The following is a 17,614-nucleotide window of genomic DNA, read 5'->3' as shown; positions in this document are numbered from 1 at the left end:
GCTTTTAGGCTCGAGGTTAATTGTCATATTTAAAAAAACAAAAAAAATACACTAGGGGTGATAAATGGGTCGAGCGGCTTATCGGCTCGTCCGCTCGACTCGCGAAAATGGAGCTCGTGGACGGCTCGAACTTGTAAAAATATTAGCCCGAGCACGAGCCGAGCGGGAAACGAGCCGCTCGCAGCGAGCCCGGAAGCGGCTCGTTTGGAACGAGCCACAAGCCAGCTCGTGGGCTCGTATGAAAATGTAACCGAAACAGTCACATTTCACTTTATGTTCAGTCCCCTATTTATTTTTTTTAATATTTTTTTATGTGTTTTTGGACCGTTAATGGTCACTGAATTTTTTCAGTGACCGTTTTGGTCCTTATATATATATATTTTTTCTTTTTTTCTTTTCTTCTATAAATAATGGCATTTAGCCACAAATTTTTTTACAATTATCTCAACTCTCAATTATCTTTCTCTCAACATTCTTGTATTGTGCTGCTAACTTGCAATTTTTATATACAATTTATACAATATCCAATTCTCATTTCTCAGTTTTCACTATATTTATTGAAATTTCATCCAATTTTCATTTCTCACTACATTTATACAATCATTCTTCTACTAGTTATTACTTATTACAACTAAACAAATGGATCCACGCTCAATTGTCGAAAACTTGTTCAGTATGGGAGGAAACGAATCGTCTATAACACCGCAAAGTCAATTTTAGAATCAATTTGAAGGTCCAAATGACGTATTCCTACCTGAAAATATTCCAGATTTGGCTCTTCATCATCATGTAAGCGGCAATACAAATTATCCAATTAATTTGGATGATATTGACGTCCCCAAAGAGGAACACGATTAGGAAGAAGAGTGTAAATACTATCAACAAAGATTGGCATGGCAAAGAGGAATTAGTACCACCCATCTCAACCGTCATTACAAAGTATGTGCGGCCAAACACAGACTTATTTCATGCTGTCAAACACAATTGCAATTTGACAGTTCAGATGCCGGTGGTTCTACTACACCCCTATCCACAGGGGTGTATTCGGGGGAGAAAGTTCAAACCGGAATGGTGAAACTTGTTGCTGATGCTGAGTTGGCATTAATTGACAACCAACACTACGTCTCGTAGGTGAAAGAATATCTGTAGCCAAGGTATGTTGGGGTAAGTCAAAACACTCTTCATTCTGATACAATACAATATTTTACTTCAACAAAACAACAATTAATTATAGATTTGCAAAAATATGGGGAGTGTCATATCTTTAACTTCAAATATATGAGAAGGGATTAATAAAAGAGCATATATAGTTGCAACTGCACATTATATAGACCCACTTTGATGCATGCATAAAAAATTATTACTTTTAGAATTATTGAGTTTCCTCACAACGCTAATAATATATTTAATGCTATTATTAGTATTGTTAGAGAATATCATTGCGAAGGTAAAATTCGTTCATTTACTTTCGATAATGCTAGTGTTAATAAAGTAGTTGCTGAAAAATTGCATAGGGTACTACAACCTGATTTTGGTGGGTATTTGTTTCATATTCGTTGTGTATGTCATATTTTGAATTTAATTGTCCAAGATGGTTTAAAATATATAAAGGATGAACTTCAAAATATTAGGAACGCACTAATATATATCACAATCTCTCCAAGTTGAAAACAAGCATTTGAGGATTATTGTGCCGAAATAGGAGTGCAAAATGCTAAAACATTTGTTAGCGACGTAGGTCATAGGTGGAACTCTACTTACTTGTAATTAAAGTCATGTGAAGGTTTTAAACATTTGATAACTAACTTTTATAACAATAGACATGTTAGAAGTGATGACGAGGGTATGTTGACTGAACGTGATTGATATTTAGCTTTGAAAGTTAAAATTTTTTTGACATCTTTTTATGAAGCCACTAAGATTTTATCGGGCGTTTACTATCCCACCAGCTGTATGGAGGTTGAACGTCTTTATATAATTGCAAGAACATTTCATAAATACAAAAATGACCCTGATTTTAGTGAAATTATAATTACTATGGAATTAAAATTTAGAAAATATTGAGAATATTTGCCTATGTTATTTCCTTTAGCATGCGTAAATGGACCCTCTATATAATTTATCAGGAACTAAATATACGATTGATTAAATTTCAAACGCCTTAACATTTGATATACCTATCACATATAGAAATTTAGAGCAAACGTTATGTGAAATGTATGAATTATATGCGAATCGTATGGGTACCAATATTATTCGGGTACTATCTGCACCTACTCCTTCCACTGAAATTGAAGAAGAAGTTGTGAAACTATTTAATTTATTTCAAGGCATTAATTTGTATAGATTTGATTCATATGCAATGTGTTCATCTACTACCACTATCACTGTCATGTCATCACCATCTGTATCTCATTCTCATCATACATCGACAAGCTCAAATCATAATGTATTGCCTGCTGAAATAATTGATTATTTCAACCAGAATATGCCAACAGATAAAACAATTAAAAAAGTTCAGACGAAATAATTGAATTTTGGCGGAGGTATGAACGACGTTGGCCAGTTATATCTGCGATTGCAAAAGATCTGCTGACACCTCCGGTTATCACTGTTGTTTCGGAGTCTGCTTTTAGTGCAGGTAAAAGATTTTTTAGCGAGGTCAGGAGCCGACTGAAAGAAGATATTTTAGAAGCGTTAATGTGCGTTAAAAATTGATAGGACGCTCATTTTTTACTACAAGATAAATATGTTGAAATTGCATGTCGTCTAGTAAATGATATTTGATTTAATTATATTGATGAAACTTTTCTTTTATTAACGTTACTTTTAATTTTCTTTAAAAAATTATACACGGTACAAAAAATTGTTCGTGTACAATTTTTAACTCTGCCTACTAAAAATTTAAGTAGTCAGTCCCAAATTCGGATAAAGGAGGAGGGTTTATATTTTATCTATTTTAAAAAGAAAAATAAAAAAAAAATAAAGCTTTCATATTTATTTTTTCTATCTCTTTTAGTTAAAAAAAATTACTTTTTTATTTTTCAAATTATCTATTTGTTCTCCCAAAAAATGAAAAACGACGTCTACTCGCGAGCCGGGCTCGGCTCGGCTCGGCTCGGCCCACGAGCTACCCACAAGCCGCGAGCTCGGCTCGTGGCGAGCCCGAGCCGAGTTCATGCTTTCATGGGCCGAGCCGGCTCGGCTCGGCCCATTAACATCCCTAAATACACGTAAACCTGTTTTTTAAGTTTTCTTCAAAATAATGAGTTCTGCTGGGATGAGAGGGATAGGGACAGGGAATAAACAGAGGTTGAGGTGCATCGAGAGGGGGGGGAAAATAGGGCCCTCGATTTAGAAGGATACGTTACTCGTAATGAAAATAAATATTTTTTAACTTTCATTGATAACTATTCTCAATATTGTTATATTTATTTACTTAATATCAAGGATGAAAGTTATTCAAAATTTATTTCATATAAACCTGAAATAGAAAATCAATTAGACAAAACAATAATGGTATTATTCATAAGACTACTCCATCTTATTCTCCACAGTCTAATGATGTACCTGAAAGGAAAAATATAACTCTTAAAGATATGGTTATTTCGATTCTTAACTCTTTTAAATTACCTTTTAACATGTGGGGGACATTCGTCTTACTGCATGTTATATCCTTAACATAATTCGCAATAAGAAAAATAATAAGTCCCCTTATGAAGTGTGAAATGGCAGAACACCTTCATATAAATATCTTAAAGTGTGGGGGGTGTTTAGCTGAAATTTCTATTTCAGCACCTATGAGAACTAAACTTTGTTCGAAAGCTGTAGGTTGTGTTTTTATAGGTTATGCTCTTCACAGTAATGCCTAAAGATTTTTACTCATTGAATCTAGAAATAATTTGATCGAAAAGAACACAATTTTGAAACTAGAGATGCTAAATTTTTTGAAAGTAGATATCCTTTTAAATAAAAATTTGAAGGACTAAGTAGTTATTTTAGTATTCCTCCTAATGTTAGAGATGAGCCGTTTGACTTAGAAGAAACTAAAATTAGGAGAAACAAAAGACCTAGGATCACTACTTCTTTTAGTCCTGACTTTATAACCTACTTAGTAGAGGATAATCCTAGTACTTTTGGTGAACTTATGTCTTCACCAGATTCTATATATTTGAAGAAATCTGTAAATAGTGATTATGATTCAATTATGTCTAATAATGCTCGAGAGTTACTGGAACTACCTCAATGATGTAAGACAATTGGGTGTAAATAGTTGTTTAAGACAAAATTTAAACTTGATGGTTCGATTGATAAATTTAAAGCAAGACTTGTAGTCAAAGGTTGTAGACAAAAAGAAGGCATTGATTTCTTTGATACTTATTCACCCGTTATATGAATTACTTCTATTAGGATGTTGATTTGCGAGTGCTTCATTGTATGATCTAATTATACATCAAATGGATGTCAAAACTATATTTTTAAATGGAGATTTAGAAGATGAGATTTATATAGACCAACCCAAGGAATTTGTTGTAGAAGACCTTAAGAATAAATTATGTAGATTTTAAAAATCTCTTTATGACCTTAAATAAGCTCCCAAGCAATGACACGAAAAATTGATACAGTTTTGATATCGAGTGGTTATGTGACAAATAAAGTAGATAAACGCATATATAGCAAATTTGAAAAATAATTGTGGTGTAATAATTTGTTTATATGTTGATGATATGCTGATAATTTGAATTAATTTAGACGTGATTAATAAGACTAAACAGTTTTTGAACAAGTTCTTCGAAATGAAAGATTTGGATATTGTCGATATTATCCTAGGAATTAAAATAGTAAAACATTCCGAATGAATTATTTTAACCTAATCACATTATGTAGAGAAAGTGTTTAAAAAGTTTAACCAATACAACTATATTCCTGCTAAAACACCTTATGATGCAAGCCGTCATTTGAGAAAACATTCAAGTCATATTGTCTCCACTTTAGAATATGCTACAGTGATTGGTACTCATGTATCCTATGTAGGACTGGACAAAACTCCCGAACCGAACTGAACCCGACGGTTCTTCTCAAGTTAAATACCCGAACGGGTATTTAAATCAAGAACCGACGGGTATGGTTCAGTTCTTGGTTCTAGGCCAAGACCCGAAGAACCGAATCTACGTAATTTTTTTAATTAATTTATTTTAAATAAGTAAAATTATTTTATTTTTTCTAAATAAATTTGTTAACTAGTTAATTTAGTTCAAACCATAAAATATGATTTTCCTATTTCTAATATTCAGTTCAAAATCGACTTAATCAAATTGACCTCAATTTTATCCAAATCTGTTATTCTACTGTAGTGTCGTTTCTACCGGAGAAAATCGAATTAAAACTCTACAACATCTCTCTTAATTATTTTGAGCTCGCTATCTTTCTCTTTCTGTGATTTTAGTAATCAAATTTATGAAGAATTCAACAAAGAGAGACGTGAAACACATAAGATTGAACTACGTTATTTTGTAAGAGCTAATATTAAATATATCATTAATTAAATTAACGTAACTTTATATATATTAAAAAATTTAATTATAATACGGAACCGAATCAGATCGAACCAAACTGAATGGAACCAAACCCGAACGGTTCCGTAATTAAATTTGGACCCGACGGTTCCACTTATTAAATACTCGAAAATTTCAGGTCGGTTCGGTTCTCGTTAGAACCGAACCGAACCGGATCATGTCCAGCCCTAATCTTATGAATTGTACAAGACCTAATATAACAGATACGGTCGGTAAACTTAGCATGTATACTAGTAATCCTAACAATGAACATTGGAATGCTCTCATTCGAGTCTTGAAGTATTTGAGATACACTCTAAACTGGGAAATACATCATACCAAATTTCCTGCTGTACTTGAGGGATACTGTGACGCTTATTGGATTTCTGATACCAATGAAAGTGAATCTACAATTTGATAAGTATTTACAATAACAAGCGGTGCTGTATCCTAAAAATCCACTAAGTAAACCTGCATTGCGAGATCTACTATGCAATCTGAGTTCATAGTTTTTAGATAAGGCAGGTGAGGAGATTGAATGGTTAAGGAATTTTCTTATGGATGTTCATTTGTGTTCTAAATCATTTCCAGCTATTCTGTCCATTGTGACGGTCAAGCAACTATTTCAAGAGCTCGAAATTCATCATACAATGGAAAGTCTAGACATATTCATAAGAGGCACGATATTTGTGCGTCAGCTGGTTAAGGATGGGGGTTATAGCTATTGACTATGTGAAGTCAATTGATAATGTTGCTGATCCACTGACCAAATGATTGGCTAGAGAGCTAGTTCAGAAAACATTGAAGGAAATGGGGCAAAAGCCTATTACATACTAGATCACTTATAATAGAAACCTAACCTTGCAAGGAGATCCCATTGACAAAGTTCAATAGGACAACAAAGTTATTGGAGTGGTTTGTGGGGATACTACATTGAATTCATTCCCAACTCCTCTCTATGATGCGCAATACCAACTGTATTGATTAGAAGATGAGCTAATGCTCTCAATACTTACTATAGCTGATATTCAGTGGGGTGTTAGATACAGTGTACGCTTGATAGAAACATCTATTTGAGTGTGGAAGTGGGGCCGCTTCCTATGAGAATTGATGCTAATTCTCTAGAGCACTCAAAGAAACTTGGAAAGTTCATGGCCGAAACGAACACAACTGCGAGAACTTAATGATTGTTTTAGAAGTCATGTGTATATTTTATTGTCCTAATTTGCAACTATAATTGTAGAGTTAAGGCTCTGTTCCTCCCTCCGGGACAGCCTTGTCACTTTAGCATTAGTATAAAATAATAAGATCAAGTAAAGAGTAGCGCTGGTTGAACAATCTCTTGGACGTCCAGGGGATTGTACGTTTTTTTTCCCTCAAGTAAAATTATTTCAAAATTCAAGTCCCAACTTTCACCTCACATTTTTCCACACCTATTACCACCCTCATATTTGCCCCCTTAGACTAACCTCCATTTTCAACTACGTATGTACAACTGTTGTTGCCGCTGCTACCATCCACCACTATTGCTGATGGAATCCCCTCATAAACACAACCTCTACCTTGGAATTGCTCCAAAATATCGTGTGGGCCAAAAATCTGCCCAATGAGGTTTCGAAATCATGAACCTCATCATAAATGGGACCCATCATCGTGGACCTCTTGCGTTGCCACCACATTCTATCGCGACTCCAACAATGGGTCTTCATCAATTGGGCCGAAATTTGCTTCTAGTTGTGCTACATTAGTCTTTACAAACTGTTATTCTACATCAGTGGTTTATCATATGATTTTGGGTGTATAGAACCTGAAGGTGTTGGTGGTGATAGGTTTGAGGTGTGTTGTAGCTGGTTGTGTGGTTTGAATGTGCAATTGATTGTGGTTTGACCATGGTGGTGGTGATTGTGGATTCGAGGTGCAGGTGGTGGTTGTGGAAGAGGCGAAGGTGGTGTGAGAGGTTGTAGATTTGAGGTGGCGTGTGACGATTTGGGTGGTAAGACAGTGTGGAGTGGAAGTGGGGTGAGTTAAAAGAGTAATTGTCATTGGCTAATTAAAGTAATTTGAGACCTAATAAAATATGTGATTTACGACTAAGTATGTAAACCTACGAATTGTATTTTTATGACCGTGATATTGTGTGGTCTGTGATTGGTATGTAATATTTATTGTAAATTGTATGTCACAGTGATCGTGATATGATTAATTAAATTATATGGTTCAATATTTTATCATAGATCACAAAATGTGACCTGATTTTTGTAAAAAATCTTTTTTTTTTTTTTTTTTTTTTTTTTTTTAAAGTAGTTGAGTAATGTTCCTTTAAATTTTTTCTAACTTTCTACTTCTCTTGCCAAAATGAAATTTGTGTCCCATGGTGGCCAAGGCATGCAATATGTTATAATGTTGTTTATTAAAATATATTTTCTCATCAATTTTAGTCTTTGTTTTGAGTCCCACTTTATAAAAACTCATTTTTTTTCCAAATTCATTTTCAACTGCACATTCTATCAATTTACATGTAAATAAAATAAAAAATAAAAAATTCTTTAGCCTTTAACAATATATTCTCCCAAAAAATAGGGTTTAAACAAACCTTTAATATCTATAAGGATGAGGTCATCAGTAATGCACACATACTAATATCTTTTTATGAACAAATTAATCTAATAAGTTCAAAATCAATCACCTTGTACTACTCCAAACACCCCCGAGTAATAAGTGGCTCGTAGTCGGGGCTTACCCATCTTGAGGTTACATCAAGGCTCCTCACCAAAACCTATCACCTGAACTTTGGGTCTTTTTCTCAAAGTTCGGGTTTGGAGTGCCAAATCAATATAGACTATGTCATCATTGGCCTGCGATCCACACTCAATCGTCGTAGGTCAACAACTGATATATTCTAAGACTTCGACCCAAAAGTCAACTAATAAGTTCTTCATACTATATTAATATTAGTAAATTTTATAACTCTTATCATATTTCAAATTTTTGATAGTCCACTAAAAATAGAGCCGGTATATGTGAATCGGCCAAGCTTTGTATATTTGTCGACTCATTGTCTAGTTGTTGTTTCTTTAACATTTAAGAAGACTATTGAGTTTTGATTGTAAAGACGTGTTCATTCTTTTGATGGTTATACCATTCCTTATACACACGTTTTGCATTGAAAATTAGGGTTAGAAAGTCGAGACCTTTAACCGTTAAGAAATTGTATATATGGATATTTTAGAAAGTGTCGATGAATTCTTTATTGCTGCTGATTGTTAGGAATTAGGGAATAGACGAATTTAAAAATCGTCCTTGTTTATTTGGCTGAAGAAAGACTATCCTTGTTTATTTGGTTGAAGAAAGAAGTATAGTATCTACGAACGCGATAAATGCACGTAATTATTTATACAATGATTTACATACACATAATATGACGAGATATGATCAAGTCAGAATTTATTCGATCAAATAACAAAAAAATTCTTCACCCTTTTCTTGACATGTCATTTGTATGTAAACTATTATGTACAAGTAGCATTATTCTAGTGTATATAGATACAATTGGTTATCGAATCAATTGTGTTAGATTTCTCCGAAAATAAGTAGAAAATAAATCCAAGTGGTTTGAAAAATAAGAGCCGCCGTCCTCGCTGGGCCATATTTTCCTCTGCGTCAAGGTCAAAACAAAACCTTCCATTTTGGACTTTCGAAGAAACCACGAAACAACGGAAAAGACACGTTCATTTTCCTTTCACATCTGTCCCTTCTTTTCTCTCTAATATAGCCTATGTGCCGGGCTTCGCTGAATTTGTCAAACGCAACCTGTAATCATCCATTTTGCAACCTTGAAAATCCTTGCCTTTCCTTTTATTAGTTACCCTCAAATTGTCGGGTTTTAATTTAGTCTGTCTGGGTTCTGCTTTTGCAAACTTAACTGAAGGGTGTTCCTGCTCATAATCAATACGAGAAATAATGGTTCAGATCAGCGAATTGTATCCTTGTCTTCGTGAAAACGCCAACTGTTAATTTGATTTAGATGTGCGTGCATGTCATGTCATTTTTGTAATCATGCCCATTATGTATTTTTGTAACGATTCAACAATTTATGTTACTGAAGGTTCTCTTTCTATTATAGATATTATGTGATTTATTATATTGCTCCTGTGTGTTATATTGATTCCAATTCATGACCTTGATTTTATTTATTTATTTATTTATTTTTTGGTTTATTATGATTTTTGGGCACTGATAAGAACAAATTGTGATAAGGGCTGTTCTAAAGTATCTCCAAACATTCGCAGTTTTATTTTTTGTTGGGTACAGTTTGTTTTCCTTGACCAGTGTCCTTTTGCAACTGGGATCGTTGTAAAGTCGAGTCGTTATGCCTCTATCATTGGAAGAGGTAAAAGATATAGATGATTTTGAGGGTTAATTATCTATTTCTGTTCAGCAAATTTAAGAGATTTTTGTTTTGAATGGCAGTATCAAGTAGCTCAGATGTATATGGTTATGAAAATGCAACAGCAAAACACCACAGGGAGTGAAGGGGTTGAGGTTCTGGAGAACAGACCTTTTGAAGATGATGAGTTTGGAAAGGGGCAATACACATCCAAAATATATCGGTTACAAAGGTAAGTTGGAGAAAATAGTAGTATATTATGTGAACTTGATTAGAATTTGCAATCTTTCTCGTGCAATCGATCACATGTAACAGTGCATTTTGAATTAAGCGAATGGAGTAAATATATGCATCAATTGTGAACTTGAGAAAATCATAGGTCCATTTCCATTGACAAAGAAGAAAAGGAGACGGCCTAATTTTTTTTTTCCTTTTTTTTTTTTTTTTAATATCTTTATGACGTTCGAGCTGCCAGTTAGTACACTCCCCAAATTCATGTCCCTTAGGTTTTCTTCCAACTTCGATAAAAAGTTATAATATACTTCAGTGTATTTTGATGATATTCATTTTTCTGGCACATTTTTCCTCTTCATCCTTTTTCTGTAATCTGTATGTATCTTTAGACTACTATACCACTCTCCAGAGCTGTTTTAGTTCTATATTTTCCAGTTTTGTTTTGATTAATTGGATCCGAAACCTCTTCTAAGAATTTTCTGAAAGTTTGAATCATCATTTAATGATTCATTCACCTTACTCTTTTCAGCAAAGCCCCTACTTGGTTGACTAAATTTGCACCAACAGATGCTCTTGTGATGCAAGAGGAGGCATGGAATGCATTCCCAAGATGTAAATCAGGTTTGTTTTGTCAACACGATTTCTTATCACATTCACATTATTAACTGAAATTTGATTCTTTTGATTGAGTTTCTTCTATCCTGACTTTTATGGTTATATCTATGGTTGCTGTTGGATGTCTGACTTCGCTTCAAGCAGTTATTAGGGTAATATATTGCAACATTTTGCCAATTTTCTTAAAAGCATTTTACTACTATAAAATTTTGATTGTAATTCTCTCTGTTTCGTATTTTTCAGTGCCCATATTTCACAAGGTTTCTTTTAACAATTGAAACTATTCATAAGGCTGACAATGGACACTCTGAAAATGTGAGTTTTAACATTGCTTTAATTCAACATGAAATCCCATTTCGTTCATAGCATAAAGGACTCATTTAGTGACCCCTTTTTCTCTTTCTATTTTTTCTCATGATTATTAATTGAACATTCTACAATCTAGGTGCATAGCCTAAACAAAGAACAACTGTCAGTTAGACAGGTGGAAATGATAGACATAGCTTCAGATGCAAATGATTATTGGAGTTATATAGTTGGGAGGAACAGTATTGATTTTTCTCAATTCCAGTCAGAGGTGACTGGCCGTGGACCACTTTTAGAGGGATGGCAGGTTGGTACCTCCTTGTGATTTATAAAAATGAACTCTCGTTACAATAAACATCAGAATAGATCTGTAATGTAAGATATTGTCTTTGTATTAAGTAAACATGCTATGCCATACTCATAGCCCATAGGAGTTCTCTTGTTACATTTCTAAGTTTACTTCTGAACGAGACTGTGCTACTTGTTCCAGAATCTGGAAAGGTTGGAAATTGGATTTAACTATTACCTTTTCCATTGTTGGTTCACTTTAAATTTGTTCAATTCCATTTTGGGTTGGAAGAATACATGATTTCTTTTAGTTGTCGGCCAAACCTTAAAACCTCCTTCGATACACTTACATGCACTCTCAATTGTAAATTTGTATAACAAAAATGCTTTCTTGCTTGTATTTGTTAATAAAAAAGCAGAAGTGATGTTACTATTTGTGAGAGAGAGAGAGAGAGAATTAAAAAAAAAGAAAAGAGAGATATCAACTACAAACTATGCCTCATCCCAAATTAATATGGATTTGGACACATACTCATTTATAGATCAAAAGCAAGTTAGTTTTCATCTAATCCTCCCTATTCTAACATGTGAAATGGAAGAAATGGGAAAAAAAAATCAATTTTGATGAGATCATCTTCACAAGTTATTTCAGAAAAAACTCATCCGAAGAAAAAAAATTTTAGATTCAAATGTGCCCAAGAAATGGCCTTCATCAGTTTCAGAGGCCCCCTTCCAGTGGTGATGGACTGTTAGGTGTAATATGACGGCCAATTGGCATAAAACCACCATTAAGACCTGCTTTATTTTTTTCTTTTTCAGTCTTTAAGACTAAAGATTATTGGGTGAGAAAGTGCATGTTATGATTTTGAATAGCAAAACGTGCATACATTTCAATGTTCTTTACCGCAAGACAACTTTATATTCAGATGAAACCTTCAACTTTTCATTCAGGTGAAACTTTTAGTTATTTGACTTTGTGGGAGAAGAACAATGATGCACAATATGCATTAAAGCATTTATTTTGAAATAGGCACCCCACTGTTGTGAAATTGAGACATATGCATGGTTTTAGACAAATCATTATCTCTTTCAAATATACCCCAAGCCTCTATTCATAACCTCTAAATTCTGTGTCAAGATCTGTGCAACACAAATGATGTTATTCTTTTTAAATTCGCTAACTGTCTTTGTATTTTCTTACGTTTTTGTGTTTTTTCTAATTGAAATCTACTTTAATAAAAATTCTTCTCTGTCCAAGTAATTTTTTCTTCTCAATAATTTAATTATTTAAGTGATGCCAAGGTGAGGCATGCATACGCAGCAATACTGGAATTAATTCTTCTATTTTACGAGTTTTTTTTATATTATTTTCAAGAATAAAAGAAACACGTTTTTCAATATTTGTATTTCAACAGTTATGTCTGATATACTATAAGATTCTTGTTGTGATGTTCATTGTATTAACACTTGAATCACTTATTGTTTTGATAATTTAGTTTAATTAGACAAAACCTTCAGTAGACTTGTTCAGTTGTTTGTCTGAGGAGAAAATATGTGTTCAGCATTGGCCATTGTTAATTGAATATTGACTTGATGTAACTAATTATCTAGAAAAACGAACTTTGCAGGCAACCTTAGTTCTGTTAGCTAGAAGTTAGAGCCAATGCAATATTTGTTGGTACTCGATCAAGCAAATAATTTCCGTCTAACCCCAATATTAACTGAACTGAGGCTTGTTGAGCTGCATACGTTCTGTGATGCACCAGAAGGAGGGGCATTTGAATGTTTTGTTTCTAAATACTTACGACTTTATATGGAGAAGGATATAGATATGAAAAAATCAATTTTTTTTCCTGCATATCCTAGTCCTTTCTGTTTTCTTTTGCTAAATCTATGAACTAACGCCATATGGAAATCTTTCTTAAATTTTCATAAGATCTTACTTTTGGTTCATTGAAGCTTCAAGATTTCTTTTAAAACTTACTTATATCTCTATTTTTATTAACTTCAATTTGTACCTTATGTCTGTATATTTCTGTCATGATGGAGAGAACTACTGCGAATAATGGTCTTGGTGTGACATCTCTATAATCTTCATATAATTGACAGCTGTCATTTCTCCACACCTTGCACTTAAGCTGCTGTAGTTTAAATTTTTTATCAAATGTGTCAAACTCTGTGAAATAACATTTTTGGTCTATTTACCACTTAGGATATGATTCCCTTTAAGAAAAATCAGATTTGAGATTCAACTTCAACGGACAATATTGTCTGAAGGACTAGTTTTCCAAGTGGCTATATGGCAGAAAGTACTTAATACTGGGTGGCATATGAAAACATCTATTTGACATGATTGAGTAATACATTGGCATATGATAGAATCCGTGACATTTATTGCCTGCCTGAATGCATGACAGACAACTGAATTTTTATGCACTTGCAGAATGACTGGCAGCAGGTTTTATTAAGTTAATTGTTTGAGGTTCATTGACTTGGAATTCCTCACTGCACACAGGACCAGTGTAATCCAGTTATGACGGCGTACAAATTGGTGACAATAGATGCTCCATACTGGGGCTTTGGCAGCAGACTTGAAAATGCTCTGCTTGCGGTATATCTCGTGAACGTCAAGTGATTTTTTATAAATATGTTGCAACAAATCAGAATAATACATTGGTACTATTGATAGTCAAATTGTCAACAATAGTTAATTTCTAGACCAAACACATTGCAATAGAAGTACCTTTTTATGTAATTGTTAAAAACAATATTTTGATTATATACATGTGGTCCTATTTAATAGCTTAAGTTTTTGATCAAGTGGTTGAATATGAGATCAGAGCAAGAGGTCTTGAGTTGAAGTCTTGCTGCCAACCATTCATGTGAATTGTTCACGTGTTGGGCTTTGACGGAAAAAATAAATCGTGCCTACACACGAGGGGATATGTTGAAGATAGTATTTAAATGACACATGTGACCCTATCTAAAAGCGTAATCTTTTAAATCAAGTGGTCAATAGTAATGTTACAGTTTTTAGGACACATGTCTAAGTATTGTCACCTTTTTTCTACTTTGGAGTTTTCATGTGTCATCAAGAATTTCCGTTTATGGCCTGTTTCTGTTCTCTCTTTTCCCCCTTTTTGGCAACAATGGTTGAAAGTATTTTTGCATTATAAGGTAGAAAGTGGTGAAGGTTTATTTCAGATATAAGAATGGATTCTTTGCAGGGTGAGAGGGCACTTTTCCGCGAAAGTCATCGGAATTGTTTTGCTTGGATTGATGAATGGTTTGGACTGTCAATGGAAGTGATGCGTGAGCTAGAGAATCAAAGTGATTCCTCACTGAACCAGGTAAAGAAGCTCAAACTTTAAGTACTAGAATGAAATTGAAATAAGTAGATGACTGTTAACTTAAACTATTTTCCTCTTTTTGGGGGGTGGCTATAAATAATTTAGAAGTTTGGGAGGTTATAAATAATAATTCCATTTGTAAAAAGGAAAATTATATTGATCTCTCTTGTGCCAGTCTTCAAGCACAGTATTAATTCTTCCATTCATGTGGGTGTGTTGTGTATATTGTCAGTATGTATCATCAGCACCTTTACTCTTTATTCTAACATCATGTATTTAATTTTTCCAAGTGGAATTGTAACTATATTAACATTTGTCAAAGAAGGACTCTATTAACATCATTTCCGTCTCTCACCCATGAACCCAATTTCCTATAAGAAGATGGTTTCCTTGATAAAAATGTGCCTTTTGTGATTGCCTAATAATTTCTTAAACTGGATCCCTATATTTATTTATCCGAAGAAAAATTTTTGCTGGATGATCTATTACTAAGACCATCCTTGTCACGTCTCAAGCCCACAAGCCCGAGCATGCAACACAGATTACGCAACCAGTAGACACCCCCTAATTTGGCTAGCCTACTGCCAAAAAGGTAACTTATCTGTATGCCAGTGGCTTAGGCAACCTACTTTGGATAAACCAATCGCACAATCCTCACGTGTGGCATGGGGCAATGGGTCTTAATTATTCTCCGAGTCCCTGTAGATCACTGATATCCTTACATCAGGGACGAGTGATGAGAGGGAGTTGTACATATATCTTTGAGTCTCGCCCATGCATCTATTCTCCTGTGAAGATTAACATTTTCCTGATAATGTGTGGTTATGGCATCATCTTTTCCTCTCTCCCTTGAATATGTTCTTAAATGAGATTGAGGATTTGGCTTCTAGTAAATTCATAAATGCTGGAAGTGGATCCCAATATTTATTTAGACAAAAGAGAAGTTTTATTTTTTATTTTTCTGGATGTTCTAGTACTAAGACCTGCATGGTATTTTTCATTGATAAAACTATTATCATTCATAATAGACCATACATGTCATGTCTCAAGGTGATGCAGCATGGTTTACGCAATCAATTGAACCTGTTAGTTTGCCTAGCCTCCTGCTGATAAAGAGTGCATAATTTGATGACCATGGTTTAGGCAGGCCATACGCTAGATATGCGATGGTGGGATCTCACTACATCCCCCCTGTTAAATTCCCAAGTATCATAACCGGAGTCAGACTGTCAAGGACTGAATCGCAAAATGATGTGAGATTATATATGTAGCTTCCACAACACAGTTTAGCACTTAGTTGTCACATTTTCAGCTGGCATTATAGCCTCAAGCATGGTATGCAGGTTGTTCCGCCAGTTAGCACTCACTGGTTCTGCTATCTCACTATCGCGAATGGTTCTCAAGTGGATGCCGGTGGACCATAATTGAGAATTCTTAGGACTTAGGAGTTATCTTATTCAGTGATCATCAAAGGTGCATTCAAGGCTTTGTTTCATTAAGGGGGCACATATTAGGATGCACTGGGTTTGGCACATATATAAGTTTGTATTTGTGTGTTTTGGCCACTGCAAGTACTTCTACCATGCAAAACATCAATTTCAAGCCAACATGAATATATAGGTGTTCAAGAAATAAAAACTTTACTGTTTCTCAAAATATCAACAGTCGTGTGTATTTTATTTGTATGGCACAAGATGTTGCGATGTCTCGTATTTTTGGCTCACTTCGGAGTTTGGAATTGCATGGCTTTGGAGGGAGGAAATGAGCTTCTTAGGATTGGTGACCAAGAGAGTTAAAAATTTCTATTTTTACATTAATAATGGGATTTGCTCCTCTTTGCCATAAACTCTCATCTATTGACTGAACCACGAAAACTTTCTTCTCATCATGTGATTGTATGTCATTTGTGTGGTTGTCCCATTTAGTCAACAGTCTCATTTTCTCAAGTTCTCTTAGTGATTCTGCTGCTCTAATGCTGTGTTCTATCTAGTTTAGCTTATTGTGTGGGATGTACATGTCCCCATTCAACAAATTACTATATACTATTTCGCACCTCATGAAGCCACATCCCTGGTAGTTAATTTTTATTATATGGACTTGAGTATCTCCGACTTGAAGTAAATGTTGACTCTTGTGATGCAGAAACTCGACCAGCCATGTTTATCTGCAAGCGAGGAGGAATTAGAAACATGAGTTCACCAATTGATGGTGTAAAAGTGTTTCACAGGGAGTACCCATTCCACTCTCAGAATCATGGTTTTGTTAGGGATTGATTTCGTGTACATGTAGATACACAGAAAATTGAAAAGGTAGTAAACTGGGATTTTAGAAACTGGGGTCAAATTTCTTTAGCACCCACTGTGTGATCTGATTTTTGAATAGGGAAAAAAATTAAGAAGTCATCATATTACTTGTATAACATTTCCCAAAATATTGTCATTTTTGTTTATTATTTATGTAATAATAACTCTAATGGCACATTTGGCAATAAGAAAAAGAAGTTCAAATATTATTCAATGATTTCCGGAGTATTAACTTGGACTGCAACATGTTCCTTAATTAAAAAAAGGTTGAACCCCAACCTTAAGGGCTCCCACTGACCTTGCTCTGGGCTATCGTGGAGGAGGTAAATCGCAGGATGTACCTCCCAGGAGTCAAGGTGGAGAGCACATGGATAGGCCAAGGCTGTTAACCCATATGGTAACTCTAACATGTACTGCTCAATATCTATGTAGTGGAACATGGTTGAAATTTCTAGGATGGATAACGGGATTGGTTGGGTTGGACTTTGCAACATTTTTAGGTTCTATTTGACAAAAAAAAAAATTTATGCCTAGAGTTTATTTTTAATTAATCATGGAAATGCGTATTTATTGTAA

General features: G+C 34.3%; 1 protein-coding gene across 5 annotated transcripts; it reads left to right on the top strand.

Moving 5' to 3' along the window:
* The first annotated feature begins 9,215 nt into the window (after positions 1-9,215).
* On the top strand, positions 9,216-17,247 carry LOC111399830 (phosphatidylinositol transfer protein 1-like). Of its 5 annotated transcripts, XR_002703811.1 has the most exons (11): positions 9,216-9,535; positions 9,915-9,945; positions 10,026-10,174; positions 10,706-10,797; positions 10,933-10,943; positions 11,035-11,106; positions 11,237-11,404; positions 13,901-13,996; positions 14,613-14,735; positions 15,786-15,988; positions 16,079-16,391. XR_002703811.1 is itself a non-coding variant. In XM_023027326.1 (10 exons), exons 1-10 carry the CDS (start codon positions 9,516-9,518, stop codon positions 15,843-15,845), a joined length of 822 nt encoding a protein of 273 aa, XP_022883094.1. In that variant the 5' UTR covers positions 9,216-9,515; the 3' UTR covers positions 15,846-16,391. The 5 variants fall into 5 exon arrangements, 4 of the variants coding, with proteins under 4 accessions (XP_022883094.1, XP_022883101.1, XP_022883107.1 ...); XM_023027326.1 differs by having other exon boundaries at positions 15,786-16,391; XM_023027333.1 differs by having other exon boundaries at positions 9,219-9,535; positions 10,936-10,943; positions 15,786-16,391.
* The last annotated feature ends 367 nt before the right edge of the window (positions 17,248-17,614 follow it).

The sequence above is a fragment of the Olea europaea genome, chromosome 1 (assembly GCF_002742605.1).
Source record: "Olea europaea var. sylvestris chromosome 1, O_europaea_v1, whole genome shotgun sequence".
NCBI classification, from domain to species: Eukaryota; Viridiplantae; Streptophyta; class Magnoliopsida; order Lamiales; family Oleaceae; genus Olea; species Olea europaea.
Note: the sequence above shows the minus strand (reverse complement) of the source record. Positions and strands in the feature narration are given on the sequence as shown.

What these genes read in the sequence shown, in the direction of transcription:
- LOC111399830 (XM_023027326.1), top strand. Translation starts at nt 9,516, where the DNA reads ATGGTTCAGATCAGCGAATT. An exon ending in ATGGTTCAGATCAGCGAATT is followed by an intron (nt 9,536 to 9,914) that starts GTATCCTTGTCT and finishes ATCGTTGTAAAG; the next exon opens with TCGAGTCGTTATGCCTCTAT. An exon ending in ACAATGGACACTCTGAAAAT is followed by an intron (nt 11,107 to 11,236) that starts GTGAGTTTTAAC and finishes TCTACAATCTAG; the next exon opens with GTGCATAGCCTAAACAAAGA.